General features: G+C 68.7%; 1 protein-coding gene across 2 annotated transcripts; it reads left to right on the top strand.

Moving 5' to 3' along the window:
- Positions 1–9,860: 9,860 nt before the first annotated feature.
- Positions 9,861–14,699, top strand: PNPLA4 (patatin like domain 4, phospholipase and triacylglycerol lipase). Of its 2 annotated transcripts, none has more exons than XM_075539233.1 (6): positions 9,861–10,915; positions 12,023–12,117; positions 12,209–12,344; positions 13,344–13,409; positions 13,581–13,733; positions 14,126–14,699. In XM_075539233.1, exons 1-6 carry the CDS (start codon positions 10,802–10,804, stop codon positions 14,330–14,332), a joined length of 771 nt encoding a protein of 256 aa, XP_075395348.1. In that variant the 5' UTR covers positions 9,861–10,801; the 3' UTR covers positions 14,333–14,699. The 2 variants fall into 2 exon arrangements, with proteins under 2 accessions (XP_075395348.1, XP_075395347.1); XM_075539232.1 differs by having other exon boundaries at positions 9,861–10,990.
- Positions 14,700–16,677: the final 1,978 nt, after the last annotated feature.

The following is a 16,677-nucleotide window of genomic DNA, read 5'->3' as shown; positions in this document are numbered from 1 at the left end:
TGTTCCGAGGCCTTTCTGAGGCGGGTCAGCACAGAGCTCGTCCACGGAGCGCTGCTCACCGCCGGCTGCCCATGGAGTCCGGGGCCCCCCAAGGCAAAGCAGACGAGAGACCAGGGCACCCAGGTGTGGAAGCAAGCGCCCGGGTCACCAAGACCCGGGGCACAGACACCCGTGCCGACAGGCTGGCCGGCTCCCAGGTACCGCCCGCGCCCCCGCCCTGTGACTGACCCTGCCCGCCGCTGGGCATCCGGAGGGGGACCCTGACCCTGGGGGAGGCCGCTGGCCCCTCAGCCCCCGAAGATGTCTCAGCCTCAGCGCTCCCCCGGCACCTGTCGCTGCGTCCCGCTGCTGCTGGACCGCTGACCGCGCCCCACGCGTGGACAGCAAGGACACCGCGGGGCTCCGAGCCTCCATGGGACAGGCAGCGATTCGTCCTTCCCCCCTGAAAAATAAAAATAGTAAAAAAATCAAGGCGGCCAAGACATGGCATTTCTTTGGACGGTGCTCTGCGGCCAGCTGGGGGTCCCAGGGACGCCGGACGAAGCCTTCCTTCTCACGACGGAGGACCAGGCGGGCAGGGTCTCTGGGCTGCAGGGCGGCCTGTCCCTGGAGAGTCGGTGAGTCCCAAGCTCTGTCATCCTGGGTTCTGTCCCCACCGCACCCTCCCGTCAGAGCTGCCCGAAGGTGACCTCTTGCAGCCAGCTGGCCGGCCGGCCGCTCTCCCTGCAGGGGCCCTGGTACCTGCCCTGCCCTGGGGCTGGTCAGCCCCCCTCTGTCCTCCGTGCTCTCCACCTTCAGGGGTGCAGCCCACGGCTACGAGGCGGCCCCTGGAATGAGGGAGACTTTCATGGTCCCCCTGCACCCCGACACCAGCCCCTAGCACATCATCACGGCCCAAAGGGCAAAGTGGGCGGATCCTAGATGCAGGAGGCAGGCAGCCTGGCTGGGGAGGTCCCTGAGCCGGTTTGACCTGTTCCCACAAAGATCCTACCAGAGGGTGACACCCAGCACCCACAGGGTCCCAGCTAGCCTTGGGGGGGGGGGTAGCCAGCAGGGAGGGGGCTCCACCTGGGGGGGACCGGCCGGGGGTCTGGCTGCGTCTACGCATCGCCTGCCGAGTGTTTGGGGCGTCTCTGGGGAGACAAAGCTGGGGAGTCTCTTTCTCGCCCCACAGCAGACAGGCTCTGGTTGGAAATACATTCTCTGTGTGCACACCCGGCCCCTGAAGTCATGGGGTCCCAGAGGGGAGCCCCTGCATTGCCTGGTCTTCAGACACCTCCTCTACTTTACCCCTGAGTGGCAGCAGCACCGGGGCCCCCGCGGGAAAGGGGCTGGCACCCCACAGGCAGCGATGGGAAGGGGGGGCCCTGAGTCTGGTTCCTGATCACAGGGGTGCGACCACAGCTTCCCAGACGGGAACTGCTCCCGGAGCAGAGCCTCCCGTCTCCCTGTGGCAGCGCGTGGACGAGCAGATGGTCAGCAGCTGGCAGGAAACCACTGCCCTCCCCCAGGGCTGGTGGGGGCCTGGCTGGGCATCTCCAGGGGGGACACGCTTCCTGAGCACCTGGGAGCCCTCCCCCCAGTCAGGCTCACCTGCCACGGCCCCGCCCACCTGGCGGCCCACCCTGCGGGAACCCAGGTGCTCAGAGCTGCGGATCCCACCTGCCCTCGTGTGTGAAACGGCTTCTCCCAGAGGAGCCGAGCCCGCCTGGGACTCGAGGCTCCAGTGCCGGTCCCTGCACACCGTCCGGGTGGAAACACGCAGCTCAGCGTGGGGGGGAACGCGGTTCTCGGGGGTCTGAGTGTGGAGACCCCTCTGGTGGCACCGGAAGGGTGAGCAGTGGCTTCCAGGAGGCGGTGACCGTGCCCAGGAGGGTCAGCACAGCCCCAGGCACCGGGCTCAGACCCGTCTTTTCCAAAGGCCTCCTGGGGCTGCAACGGCGAATCCGTAAAGAGCCACAGAGCAAGCTTTTCTTGGTAATTCTTAGTGATAAAGAACCACACACGCGTGTCCAGGCGTGTGCATGTGAGCCAAACTTAGCACGTGCCCCAACGGACCTGCAAGCACACAGCTCCATGCCCGTTGGCTTTGTGACCCTTCGAAGTGGCCTGGTGGTGACGCTCTCACGAGGCCAGCAGTTCAATACCAAGCGAGGAAGGCGGGCTTCTGTCCTCGGAAACCCACAGGCTCCCTCCCTGCACTGACGGGACAGACGGACGGCAGGGGGCTCGGTTTGGGGAGCGTCCGTGACAAGGAGGCTCAGGGTCCCTTCTGCTACAAGCAACCGCCCTTTCGCAGCCGGGATCCTTCAGCCGGTGCGGAGTTTGCCAACCTGTCCTTTCTGAGGACGGGGTCCCATATTCAGTGACCCGGGGGGTAAAAACAGAGGCTCCAGCCGACACGTGGACGCTGGTCTCGCACGGCGCCGTGATTCCCACCGAGCAGAACCGGGGCTGGGGACCCTGCACGGCCTGGTGTGGGAGGGGCAGGGCGAGCCTCGTGCTGGATGGTGGACACCGGCCCAGGGCCCCTGGGAACAGCACTGTCTCCCCCTCTGCTCCCTGCAGGGCCCCAGACAGACCCCAGACAGACCCCAGACAGACCCAACAGACAGACCCCAGACAGACCCCACAGACCGACCCCACAGACAGACCCCAGACAGACCCCAGACAGACCCCACAGACAGACCCCAGACAGACCCCAGACAGACCCAACAGACAGACCCCACAGACAGACCCCAGACAGACCCCAGACAGACCCCACACCCCATAGATAGACCCCACAGACAGACCCCACAGACAGACCCCAGACAGACCCCACAGACAGACCCCAGACAGACCCCACAGACAGACCCCAGACAGACCCCACAGACAGACCCCAGACAGACCCCACAGACAGACCTCAGACAGACCCCACAGACAGACCCCAGACAGACCCCACAGACAGACCCCAGACAGACCCCACACCCCACAGACAGACCCCACAGACAGACCCCAGACAGACCCCACAGACAGACCCCAGACAGACCCCACAGACAGACCCCAGACAGACCCCACACCCCACAGACAGACCCCAGACAGACCACAGACAGACCCCACAGACAGACCCCAGACAGACCCCACAGACAGACCCCAGACAGACCCCACAGACAGACCCCAGACAGACCCCACACCCCACAGACAGACCCCACAGACAGACCCCAGACAGACCCCACAGACAGACCCCAGACAGACCCCACAGACAGACCCCAGACAGACCCCACACCCCACAGACAGACCCCAGACAGACCCCAGACAGACCCCACAGACAGACCCCAGACAGACCCCACAGACAGACCCCAGACAGACCCCAGACAGACCCCACACCCCACAGACAGACCCCAGACAGACCCCAGACAGACCCCAGACAGACCCCAGACAGACCCCACAGACAGACCCCAGACAGACCCCACACCCCACAGACAGACCCCAGACAGACCACAGACAGACCCCAGACAGACCCCACAGACAGACCCCAGACAGACCCCACAGACAGACCCCAGACAGACCCCACAGACAGACCCCAGACAGACCCCAGACAGACCCCACAGACAGACCCCAGACAGACCCCACAGACAGACCCCAGACAGACCCCACAGACAGACCCCACAGACAGACCCCAGACAGACCCCACACCCCACAGACAGACCCCAGACAGACCCCACAGACAGACCCCAGACAGACCCCAGACAGACCCCAGACAGACCCCACACCCCACAGACAGACCCCAGACAGACCCGACAGACAGACCCCAGACAGACCCCACAGACAGACCCCAGACAGACCCCACAGACAGACCCCAGACAGACCCCACAGACAGACCCCACAGACAGACCCCAGACAGACCCCACACCCCACAGACAGACCCCAGACAGACCCCACAGACAGACCCCAGACAGACCCCACACCCCACAGACAGACCCCAGACAGACCCCACAGACAGACCCCAGACAGACCACAGACAGACCCCAGACAGACCCCACAGACAGACCCCAGACAGACCCCACAGACAGACCCCAGACAGACCCCAGACAGACCCCACAGACAGACCCCAGACAGACCCCACAGACAGACCCCAGACAGACCCCACAGACAGACCCCACAGACAGACCCCAGACAGACCCCACAGACAGACCCCAGACAGACCCCAGACAGACCCCAGACAGACCCCACACCCCACAGACAGACCCCAGACAGACCCCACAGACAGACCCCAGACAGACCCCACAGACAGACCCCAGACAGACCCCACAGACAGACCCCAGACAGACCCCAGACAGACCCCACAGACAGACCCCAGACAGACCCCACAGACAGACCCCACACCCCACAGACAGACCCCAGACAGACCCCACAGACAGACCCCAGACAGACCCCACACCCCACAGACAGACCCCAGACAGACCCCACAGACAGACCCCAGACAGACCCCACAGACAGACCCCAGACAGACCCCAGACAGACCCCAGACAGACCCCAGACAGACCCCACAGACAGACCCCAGACAGACCCCACAGACAGACCCCAGACAGACCCCACAGACAGACCCCAGACAGACCCCACAGACAGACCCCAGACAGACCCCACAGACAGACCCCACAGACAGACCCCAGACAGACCCCACAGACAGACCCCAGACAGACCCCAGACAGACCCCACAGACAGCACCACCTGACTGGTCCCGAGTCTTCCTCTCTGTGAGGTTACATTGTTTCTCTCTGGTCCCGAGTCTTCCTCTCTGTGAGGTTACATTGTTTCTCTCTGGTCCTGAGTCTTCCTCTCTGTGAGGTTACATTGTTTCTCTCTGGTCCCGAGTCTTCCTCTCTGTGAGGTTACATTGTTTCTCTCTGGTCCCGAGTCTTCCTCTCTGTGAGGTTACATTGTTTCTCTCTGGTCCTGAGTCTTCCTCACTGTGAGGTTACATTGTTTCTCTCTGGTCCTGAGTCTTCCTCTCTGTGAGGTTACATTGTTTCTCTCTGGTCCCGAGTCTTCCTCACTGTGAGGTTACTTTGTTTCTCTCGGGTCCTGGACCTTCCTCTCTGTGAGGTTACTTTGTTTCTCTCTGGTCCCGAGTCTTCCTCAGCTGAGCTTACTTCCCCCCTCCGTCCTCCTCGGCGCAGGCTGCTGGGACAGACGCACAGACAGGGAGATCGCGGCAGCTACGCCGGAGCCCGGGGGGCCATCTCGACGTCAATGTCTTTTCCCAACAGCCTGGGCCACGGTCACGTCCCGAGCTCTGAATTAAGGCAGAGCTGACTTGAGAAGGCGGCTTTCTGCTCCCAGGAAGAGGGGCAGCCATGGGTGTACCCCGTCCTGCAGGCCCGCGGTGGGGCGGCGTCGCCTCGAGGGCAGGGAGCAGTTGATGGCAACCGTGTCGTCTGTTCACGGGGCCACTCTTAACCCGGACACGGTGCCGCCCGGTCCACCCGCAGAGAGCAGGGCACTGCCCCCTGAGCCGGGTCCTGGCCTTCAACTGGGAACCACCGTGAAGGGAGTCTGGGCTGCACTCGAAGTGCGGGGGCCGGGCCGGGTCTGTGTCCCCCCAGCCGTCTCTGGGGTGTTTGCACTGCTCGTTTGCAGGTCACCTTGGCTTCTCCGAGGGACACACGTGCTCAGAGGGACACAGCGGTCGGCTCAGGGAAAGAGCGGCTGTTTCCTCGCTTCCCTAGAGACAGCAGCCTTGGGGACCCATGGGCGGTCCTCTGCCCCAGTGGACGCTGCCCGGGGCGGGGCTGAGCTGCAATTCCCTGCACTCCAGGGGGCAGCTCTGACCTCGACCAGCATCTCCACCTCGTTCCTATATCACTCCCCAAAATCGAGAAGGCACGTCGGCCTCGCTCACACTGGCCCTGGGTGGACTGCACTCACTGCTGACCCTCAGGGCCCAAGAGAATGTCCCTCTGGGCTGTGGTGGCCGCAGCATCTTCCTGGGAGCCCTGGGGGCAGCACAGTGGCCGAGTACGACTCCGCTGCAAGAGAAAGGCCGGCAGTTCAAGCCCACCGGCCGCTCCGAGAGGGACCCACGAGGCAGTGTGTTTGCGTGGACTCAGCCCGGGCAACCCAGGGGCAGCTCTACGGACGAGTGGGAGCGGCTGGTCGGACAGGGCTCGGCCACCGGGCCTGCCCCCAGGCTTCTGAGACGACGGTGCCTCAGTGGCCAGCTCACGAACCTAAAGCAACGCTGGATGCAATCGCTCAGGGAACCTCTCAGTCTCGGCGCTGGCCGGCTCAAGGAACAACGTCACCCAGGGCACACATGGGCCTTCCTGATGTCCACTAACTGGAGGGAGCGGGCCCCACTGTTTCCTTCCGTCCAGCACTGGCAGAAATAACTCTCTAGGACCAACCGGGCCTCAGCTCAAAAGAAGCAACAGAACAAGAAGGGACGACCACACAGAGTGGACAGTCCACCAGCTCAAGAGGCAGCCTCTGAAGGCTGGAGGAGGAGGGAGCCCAGGCTGCACTGAGGCCGCAGGCACTGACCCAGCACCCACTGCGGAGTTTCCGGAGCACACACTGCTCTGGGCAGCCTCGGGGAGGGAGCCGGGCGCTGAGTGGACGCCCACCCACTCTCAGGGAAGCCACCCCCTGGCTTGTTGGTGGCCCACAAGGGTCTGAGTCCTGCCCGTCACCCCCAGGACCTGATTGACTTCCACCTTCCCAAGTCCTTGGCGCCTGGGCAGCCAAGCGGTCGGCACTGGGCTTCGATCGGCAAGGCCAACGGCTGGAAACCACCGGGCGCTCTGTGGAGAAGAAGGAGCTCCCGTCTCCCGAGGCCACTTCTGGATTCGGGGTTCAGATGCCCTGCGCCCTACATTCACGGGCGCCTGCAAAACCCACTCCCCAGCTGGGCGCTGCCTGCTGGCCTGCGGGGACGGCCTTGGGCGTGTTCCCCTCGCCTTTGAGCCAAGCACCCCTGGGTGCCGGGTGGGCACAGGCTGCCCCGAGGAACTGACGTCCGTCCATCCGCCGCAGTGGACAAGCTTCCCCCAAAGAGGCTGGGCCATCAGGGCCGGAAGCAGAGTCCACAAAGGTCTCTAGGAGGGGAGCCCCCCATCCCCCACCGCACCCCACCTCCCACCCCCTCCTCTTGGGCTGGTGTTGAAATGCAGATTTCATCCTGCCTCGGTGGGCAGTCTCTTGGTCAGTTTCTGGGAGGGCGTTGGGGGCTGGGGGGCCACCTGGACATTAAGGGGGGGTGATGACCTGGTTTATCAGCGCCCCTCACGTGCACTCCACCTACAGGGGCTCCGGGAGTGTCCCGGCCGCGTGCTGGGCAGCTTGAAGGCACCAGTGACCGTGCCGGGAGCGCGGTGCCCAGTGGGCAGCAAACCCACGGCTGGGCTGGGCTGGAGCTTTAGCAACAGGTAGCAAGCAGCCCCTTCGAGCTCCACCTGCAGGGCTGCGCCCCAAGACCAGGCCCCGCACAGGGCACAGCGCCCCGATTCGGCTAAACGGGTGCAGGACGCCTCGGGGGATGGGGATCTAACTCGGAGCCTCCGTTCGCGGCTGTGCCGACTGCACGGGGCTCAGGAACCTGCTCGCGCTAAAAAACCAACGGCTGCAGCGCCTGTTCCCTGCTCGGTCCGCACCGGATTCCAACAGCGCGCGCGGCCGCAGGTTTCCCGCCCGCAGCCCCGCGATGGCGACGAACCTTCCAGACGCGGCACCGGGCCGCGCTCCCCGCTCAGCGTCCCCCGCTCCCCGCCCCCCCCTCAGCGTCCCCCGCCCGCCGCGCTCCCCGCTCAGCGTCCCCGCCCCCCGCTCAGCGTCCCCCGCTCCCCGCCCCCCCCTCAGCGTCCCCCGCCCCCCGCTCAGCGTCCCCGCCCCCCGCTCAGCGTCCCCCGCTCCCCGCCCCCCCCTCAGCGTCCCCCGCCCGCCGCGCTCCCCGCTCAGCGTCCCCCGCCCGCCGCGCTCCCCCCTCAGCGTCCCCGCCCCCCGCTCCCCGCTCAGCGTCCCCCGCCCCCCGCCTCCCGCTCAGCGTCCCCGCCCCCCGCTCCCCGCTCAGCGTCCCCCGCCCGCCGCGCTCCCCCCTCAGCGTCCCCCGCCCCCCGTTCCCCGCTCAGCGTCCCCGCCCCCCGCTCAGCGTCCCCGCCCCCCGCTCAGCGTCCCCCGCCCCCCGCCTCCCGCTCAGCGTCCCCGCCCCCCGCTCCCCGCTCAGCGTCCCCCGCCCCCCGCTCCCCGCTCAGCGTCCCCCGCCCCCCGCCTCCCGCTCAGCGTCCCCGCCCCCCGCTCCCCGCTCAGCGTCCCCCGCCCCCCGCTCAGCGTCCCCGCCCCCCGCTCCCCGCTCAGCGTCCCCCGCCCCCCGCCCGCCGCGCCCCCCGCCCCCCGCTCAGCGTTCCCCGCCCCCCGCCCCCCGCTCAGCGTCCCCGCCCCCCGCTCAGCGTCCCCCGCCCCCCGCTCCCCGCTCAGCGTCCCCCGCCCCCCGCCCGCCGCGCCCCCCGCCCCCCGCTCAGCGTTCCCCGCCCCCCGCCCCCCGCTCAGCGTCCCCCGCCCCCCGCTCCCCGCTCAGCGTCCCCGCCCCCCGCCCCCCGCTCAGCGTCCCCCGCCCCCCGCGCTCCCCGCTCAGCGTCCCCGCCCCCCGCCCCCCGCTCAGCGTCCCCCGCCCCCCGCGCTCCCCGCTCAGCGTCCCCGCCCCCCGCCCCCCGCTCAGCGTCCCCCGCCCCCCGCGCTCCCCGCTTAGCGTCCCCCGCCCGCCGCGCGGTGGGAAAGCGGGGACCCGCCCGCCCGGGAGGTCACGGCGTTAAGTCGAGAGAGAGCTGGGCGTCTCTGTCTTGCAATGCAGCGCAGGGCCCGGCGGGCGCACCCCCCAACCCTAACCCCCCCCGGGTCAGAGGTCATGACCCCGCCCAAGGTCACGCAGCCGCGGGCGGAGGGGGGGCTGACGGAGGCGCTCGCCACGCTCCAGCCTACGGACGGCGAGGACCCAACGCGGGCGGGAGGGGGGACAAGGGGAGGGGAGGAAGGGGGAGGGGAGGAAGGGGGGGGGGGTCCTGGGGGCCCCGCAGGTGTGAGGGGACCGCTCGGGGGCGGGTGGGGGCGGGGAGCGCGGCAGGAACGCAGAGGCGGGACTAGGAAGGAGCACTTCCGGGAGGCCGACCCGATGAGGGGCCAACCGCTTCCGGTGCAAGGGTCAGGGTCAAAGGGCCCGCAGCTGAGGCCGGGCCCGCAGGCCGCGCCGGGAGGCGTCCGTACACCAAGCGGGCGCCCCCGGGGGCCGTCGACTCCGCGGGGAGGGCCGTCCTCCCGCTGCCGAGGGCCGCAAGCCCCTCCGCGACGAGGCGGACTGAGGGGGCGCGCGCTGATGACGTCAGGAGGCGGGACCCGCGCCACTTCCGCAGGAAGTGCCGGGAGCGCACGTGACCAGGAAGACCGGCGCTGATAGGCCCGGCCGCGGTGAGTGGCGGCGAGGCCCCGCCTCCTCGCTCCCGGAAGCGCCTCGGCCCGCGGCGGTAGGACGCGCGCGGGGCGGGGCGGGGCGAGGCGGGCGCCGGGCCGCGGGCGGGGGTTCAGGGGTTCAGGGGTTCGGGACCGGTGCCCGGTGGGGGTTGGGGCGCGGGGGCCCCTGCCTCCGACTCCAGGACCGGCGGGCAGTGGGCCCCAGGACGGCTGGACGCCGGCCTCCCCTCCCCCACCCCACTCCCCTCCCCCACCTCACTCCCCTCCCCCACCCCTCCCACCTCACTCCCCTCCCCCACCCCTCCCACCTCACTCCCCTCCCCCACCCCCGCACTCCCCTCCCCCACCCCTCCCACCTCACTCCCCTCCCCCACCTCACTCCCCTCCCCCACCTCGCTCCCCTCCCCCACCCCACCCCCACCCCCTCCCCCTCCGAGTTTGCAGCGGGGCCGCCGGGCCTGCAGGACGCAGAGCGGGATGCCCCGCCTGCAGGGCCCAGCCCGGGGTCAGGGGTCTTTGGTTATGGGGAACCCCCGCCCCCCAAGAGCGGCCCCTTGCGCCCCCAGAGCCACCTGAGACTAAGGCCTTAGGGGAGCGGCAGCGGGCGGTTTGCAGCCCGTGTCCTTGCAGCGAGCAGCCCCAGGGGGATTTTGGGGGGCCTCTGCCGCCAGGGCTCCTGGAATGGGCCCCCAAAATCCAGAGCGAACTCGCGGCCTTCGAGGCGATGCTGACTCCGTGCGGAATCCAGGGGACGCGTCAGAGCGCCCCGCGTGGGAGCGCCCGGCACGTGGGGAGGTCACCTTTGTGCCTTAATTAAGTCACGGATGTTGGGGTTCAGGAGGAGAAAGGGAGAAGGGGAAAGTTACAGGAGGACTGGGTCTTGCAAGACACCGGCGCTCAATTAGCCTGCATTGCCAGGAACCCCAGACAATGGAAAACAAACACCCTTGTCCTCCTGTATTTTGGGGGGGCCCGTACCCCTTGCACGACCAGGCCCCCTGAATCCGCAGCAGCTCCGCTTTCCAGACACCTTCCTTCCTGCAGCTCTGTATCAGGGAGTCACCCGGGGGGGGGGGGGCTGGGAATCTCCTTGGCTGCCCTCTGCCCTGGGCGCCCCATCAGCGAATGGGTGGCCGGGCCCGCACCCCAATAAAGCACCCGAGAGGCCTCCCGGCATGTGCACGGGGCCCTCAGCATCCCGTGAGCGGTTCTGACCCACCTGCCGCGCTCCGGGGAACCCCTACATGAAGGTAGATTTCAGGGCAGCTTGTGGGGGGCCCGGGTCACAGCATGTGTAATTGATTGCCCTGTGCCCCCCTGTCTCTGCCCCCCTGTCTCTGCCCCCCTGTCTCTGCCCCCCCTGATGCAGCGGATGAGGCCCATCAGCCTGTCCTTCTCGGCCGGCGGCTTCCTGGCCGGGTACCACTTGGGGGCGGCAGCGGCTTTCTGCAGACACGGCCCGAGGCTGCTGGACCAGGTCCAGGCTTTCGCGGGGGCTTCCGCGGGGTCCCTGGTGGCCAGCGTGCTGCTGACCGCGCCCGGGAAGATAGAGGTAGCTGGGCAGCAGCTGGCCCCCGCGCTGCGTCAGAAAGGGAGGCCCGGCACGCGTGCTGCTGACGCGGGGCGTCTGCGGGGTCCCCCTGGGGGTCGGGGCGGCCCTGGACCTGCAGGGATCACACCGGCGCCTGAGCTTTTTTGCATTTTATTCGGGGCTCACACACCTCTTATCACAATCCACACATATACATACACGGGGGCCTGGACACGCTGGGCCGGGGGGACCCCCCTGGACGGGACGCAGGCTCACATGGGGGCTGGGCCCGGGGGACCCCTGGACGGGGCGCAGGCTCACATGGGGGCTGGGCCTGGGGGACCCCTTGACGGGGCGCAGGCTCACATGGGGGCTGGGCCGGGGGACCCCTGGACGGGGCGCAGGCTCACATGGGGGCTGGGCCAGGGGGACCCCTGGACGGGGCACGGGCTCACATGGGGGCTGGGCCGGGGGGACCCCTGGACGGGGCGCAGGCTCACACGGGGGCTGGGCCGGGGGACCCCTGGACGGGGCGCGGGCTCACACGGGGGCTGGGCCGGGGGGACCCCTGGACGGGGCGCGGGCTCACACGGGGGCTGGGCCGGGGGGACCCCTGGACGGGGCGCGGGCTCACACGGGGGCTGGGCCGGGGGGACCCCTGGACGGGGCGCGGGCTCACATGGGGGCTGGGCCGGGGGACCCCTGGACGGGGCGCGGGCTCACATGGGGGCTGGGCCGGGGGACCCCTGGACGGGGCGCGGGCTCACATGGGAGCTGGGCCGGGGGACCCCTGGACGGGGCGCGGGCTCACATGGGGGCTGGGCCGGGGGGACCCCTGGACGGGGCGCAGGCTCACATGGGGGCTGGGCCGGGGGACCCCTGGACGGGGCGCGGGCTCACATGGGGGCTGGGCCGGGGGGACCCCGGGACGGGGTGCGGGCTCACATGGGGGCTGGGCCGGGGGGACTCCTGGACGGGGTGCAGGCTCACATGGGGGCTGGGCCTGGGGGACCCCGGGACGGGGTTCAGGCTCACGCGCCCCTTCGGTGGCAGGAATGCGCCGACTTCGCCCACGGGCTTGCGGAGGAAATCCGGGCGCAGCCCCTGGGGGCCTTCACCCCCGGCTACGACCTCCCGGCGCGTCTCAGGTGCGTCCAGCGAGCGGTTCCCCAGGAGGAGGCCGGGTGGGGCGCCCCCCGCGGCTGGGCAATCAGGGGTGCCGGGCGCCCTGTCCCGCAGAAGCGGCCTGGAGTCCATCCTCCCGGCCAGCGCCCACCAGCTGGCCCAGGGCCGGCTCTTCGTGTCCGTCACCAACACCGGCACCTGGACAAACCACCTGGTCTCCTGCTTTCCCTCGCGGGACGCCCTCATCAAGGTAACACAGGGGGGGGGGGCTGGGGAGCTGGACCCAAACACGGGGGGCCTCGTCCTGCCCCCCGTTTCCTGCCCTGACGCGGTGCTGCCCCCCCTGGCCTGTCTGTCTGACACCGGCTTGCACTGAATCCTCCCCCCGGGGCTCCAGAGTGCAGGGCGCCCTCCTGTGTCCCCAGTAAAGTCGGGGCTCGGACGTGAGCCCCCCCGTGGACGGGCATCCTCTCTGGTGAGCGCCCGGCACCGGGAGCCCCGGGTCCTCGTTCCTCTTTGTTCCCGGCTGAGCCGGGCAGGCTCCGTCCTGACCAAGGGCAGCCGGTGACCCCTGCAGGGCGCTGGGGGGCGGATCTTGGGGGGCTCTCCCCACCCTCACCCATCAGTGCCGCTGGGAGGGCTGCAGCCTCGGACGGTGGGAGCCCTGCCTCCCTTCAGAGCAGAATGGGGAGCCTCCCGGGGAGCCCTGTCCACCGCAAGCCCCTGGGCGGCAGGAGATGGACAGATGGACGGGGCCTGTGAGCCGGGTGCCGGCTCCTGACCCTCAGTGAGTGCGGCCTCCCGAGACACCGGCCGGAGACAAGGTCACGAGGTCGCTTCTCCCGCAGCAGACCCTCCCCGGGGAGCCGGCCGCCCCGTTGGGTCACTTAGTGGACGGCTCCTGGACGAACACTCACTGCGCCAGAAAGCCAGCGGCCCCGGGGCTCCTAGTTCGGCCGTGTGGGCGTGGCCTTCTCGTAAGGGGGTCCTGGGATGCTCCTGTCCCCCTGCGTCCACCTCCCTGCCGGCCACACCGAGACCTGCCAGAGCCCTGTCGCGGGGGAGCTAGGGGCCGTCTGCTTCCCCAGGGTGGGCACTGGGGTGCTGTGTCCACTGGACGGCAGTGGGCTTCGTGGCCGGGCTTTGTTTGGGGGCCCTGGTGCCTGTCCGTCTGTCCCGGGTCCGAGCAGGAGAGGCTGACGTCCGAGAGGCGCAGGCTCACGGTCAGTGGCGCGTCCTCCCCGTCCAGGTCCTGCTGGCCAGCAGCTTCGTGCCCCTGTACGCCGGACTCAGGCCCGTGGAGTATGATGGGCAGGTGAGCCGCCACGAGGGGCCGTGGAGCGGGGGGGGGCACCCAGTGGGCCCCGAGGAGCAGGGGGGGGCGCCCAGGGGGCCAGGAGGGGACGAGAAGCCGCTGCTCAGGACGGGTCGTTTGAAGACCGTCGGCGCTCGGCCTCCGGCCGTGACGTGGACGCTCCTGCCGCAGACCTGGGTGGACGGTGCCCTCACCGACAGCCTGCCCGTCCTGCCCGCCGGCCGCACGGTGACCATCTCGCCCTTCAGCGGGCGCAAGGACATCACCCCCCAGGACCGAGGGCCGCCGGGCCTGTCAGTCACCATCGCCAAGCAGGACATCAGGGTGAGGCCTGGGGGGGCTGCTTCCCCGCCCACCGTCTGCTCAGCCCAGGGGCGTCCGAGCACGTGGGGAGGTGGGGGGCTGGGCCCCCCCAGACCACACGTAGGGGCCCCTGCGGATCGGGCCCCTGAAAGAGCCGGTTCCCTGAACCCTCAGCGCTGGGGCTCAGCCGAGCTGCCCCCCCCCGGGAGAGCAAGCTGGGGGGAGCTGCTAGTGGGACGCAGTAAGTGGGGACCAGCAGTGCACCCCACAGTGCACAGGGCCCCCCACAGTCTCCGCCTGGGGCAGCTCCTCCCTCCTGCCCGGGCCGGGCCTCGTTCTGGGGTGAGTGGGCTTGGGGGGCTGCCTGTGCTGCTGGCCCTGTGGCTGAGCCCCCCGCCCCCCCGTCCCCCCAGCTCTCCGTGGCCAACCTGGTGCGGCTCCGCCAGGCGCTCTTCCCGCCCGACCAGGGGCAGCGGCGGGTCCTGCAGCAGCGCGGCTTCCAGGACGCCGTCAGGTTTTTGCAGCGAGAACACTGGTTCCAACAGAACCCCCGTCCCCCCCGTCCCCCCCCAGGCCGCCTGCCCCCGGGGGGCTTCCCGGGCCGAGCGGCTCCGGGTTGAGGTGACACGGCTGCTGAGCGGGCCTCCCCCCCCTGCACTCGGCTGCCCGCTGGCCGCTGGCTCGGGTCGGAGCGTCCACCCGGAGGGTGTCCCTGGCCCGGCTGGTGGGGAGCAGAGCTCTGACTGCCCGCAGCCCCGGCCCGGTCACTGTGACGCACTCTGGGGACGGACAAGAGAAAGGGGGGCGGAGGCAGCGGTCAGTGAGACGTGGAGGTCAGCCCTGGTTATCAATGACCCAGGGCTCCCGAGGGACGGGGGACGGTGGGGAGCTGACCGCAGGGCTGTTGTGAGGGTGACGATGGCGACGTGTCCACGGACACGGTGGACGGACGGGTGGATTGTGCTGGGATTTGCGTGAGCCCCCCGATAAAGTGACTCTTTAATAAAAAAAAGTAATCGACTTAGGTGGCAACCCTGCACCCACTTTTTCTGGGGCGTCATTCTGGTGTCGACCTTTCAGGCAGTGCCCACCCCCCCGAGTGGCCCCCTAGTGACGCTGCTGCTCCTGCCCAGCAGGGAGTGCAGCGGAAGCAAGGCCTGGAGATCCCCCTCCGTGTCAGGACGGCCAAGGAGACCCCCCCCGGGGCAGCAGCCCCCCGTCTCCCCCGGGGCCACCCAGCCTCGCAGCCCAGCAGCTTTGTGGGTGCGGCAGGGAGTCTGGGGTGTGGGGGGCACAGAGTGAGGGCGACGAGGCGCAGCAGCAGCCGGCCCGTCGGGAACAGGGAGTCTAAGGCCGTGTGCACAGCGGGGGGGGGGGGGCAGACGCCGAGGGGCGAGGCCTGGCAGCGTCCAGGGCCAACAGCCCAGCACCAAGCACCCCAGAACCCCGAACCCCAGAACCCCCGAACAAGACGAGCCTTGCTGTCCTGAAGGTGTGCGGCCTGGGAACCCAAAGGGTCAGCTCCACTCGGCCGAGTCGGGGCCTGGTCAGCGATGAGCCAGTGTCCAGGCGTGAGGGCCTCTCCAGGCTGGGCAGCGACTGGGCAGCGACCACGGGCCGGAGCCTTGGCTGCTTCACTGCAAACGCAAACGAGCCAACGGGACACTCGGGGGCCGACACGCTGGGGGGCTCTGTCCTTCAGGGGCCGACACGCTGGGGGGCTCTGTCCTTCAGGGGCCGACACGCTGGGGGGCTCTGTCCTTCAGGGGCTGACACGCTGGGGGGCTCTGTCCTTCAGGGGCCGACACGCTGGGGGGCTCTGTCCTTCAGGGGCCGACACGCTGGGGGGCTCCGTCCTTCAGGGGCCGACACGCTGGGGGGCTGTGTCCTTCAGGGGCCGACACGCTGGGGGGCTCCGTCCTTCAGGGGCCGACACGCTGGGGGGCTCCGTCCTTCAGGGGCCGACACGCTGGGGGGCTCCGTCCTTCAGGGGCCGACACGCTGGGGGGCTGTGTCCTTCAGGGGCCGACACGCTGGGGGGCTCCGTCCTTCAGGGGCCGACACGATGGGGGGCTGTGCAGAGGTGGAGTCCCTCGTTTTGAATCTGGCCTCACCCCCGGGGGCTTCTGGACAAACACAGGGAAGGAGGCAGGGCCTGGACGATAGTGAAATAGATACACATATAAATAATCATATATAAACATATCAATGATTGATCAATGAGGGCGAATGTAAACAGATATATCAATGATTGATCAATGAGGGTGAATGTAAACATATCAATGATTGATCAGTGAGGGTGAATGTAAACAGATATATCAATGATTGATCAATGAGGGTGAATATAAACATATCAATGATTGATCAATGAGGGTGAATATAAACAGATATATCAATGATTGATCAATGAGGGTGGGGAAGGAGGGGCTCCAGGAGAAAGGTGGAGTTTGGGAAATGATGACGGGGACCCACGTCTGATGTGAGAATTGATCTGTGAATCGGTGCGATCGCTGTAAGAGCCCCAGAAAGCGGGTGAGGAATCACCGAGCTGACGGGCGTCGCACCGAGGCCTCCGTCTGGCTCAGCCGCTCTGCCCGCAGGGCCCCGAGGCGGGCGAGGAGCTGCCGGCGGCGAGGTGGACTCGGGCCGGGCAGCCTGCCGTGTGGCTGAAGTCTGAGTCCGCGTCCAGCCCCGTCGGGTGAGAGTGGACGTCCCCCCACGGCCCTCGCTGAGGTGCTCTGGGCTCTGAGCCCTCGTGCTCCTGGGCCGCCTGCCCCACCCGCCTCTGCCCGGGGACTGGCCATGCCACGGCTCGGCCCGGTGACCCCCAGACAGCGCCAAGCCCCCCGTGGACGGCCTGTTGCTCCCCCTGCTGTTTCTCTGCCCGGGGCCCCCCAGCTCCATGTCCCAAACCCGCGCTTCACAGGCCAGCTTGGACCTCCCACTTCCTGCCCATCCTGCTGGC

This window comes from Tenrec ecaudatus, chromosome X, assembly GCF_050624435.1.
Source record: "Tenrec ecaudatus isolate mTenEca1 chromosome X, mTenEca1.hap1, whole genome shotgun sequence".
Lineage (NCBI taxonomy): Eukaryota > Metazoa > Chordata > Mammalia > Afrosoricida > Tenrecidae > Tenrec > Tenrec ecaudatus.
Note: the sequence above shows the minus strand (reverse complement) of the source record. Positions and strands in the feature narration are given on the sequence as shown.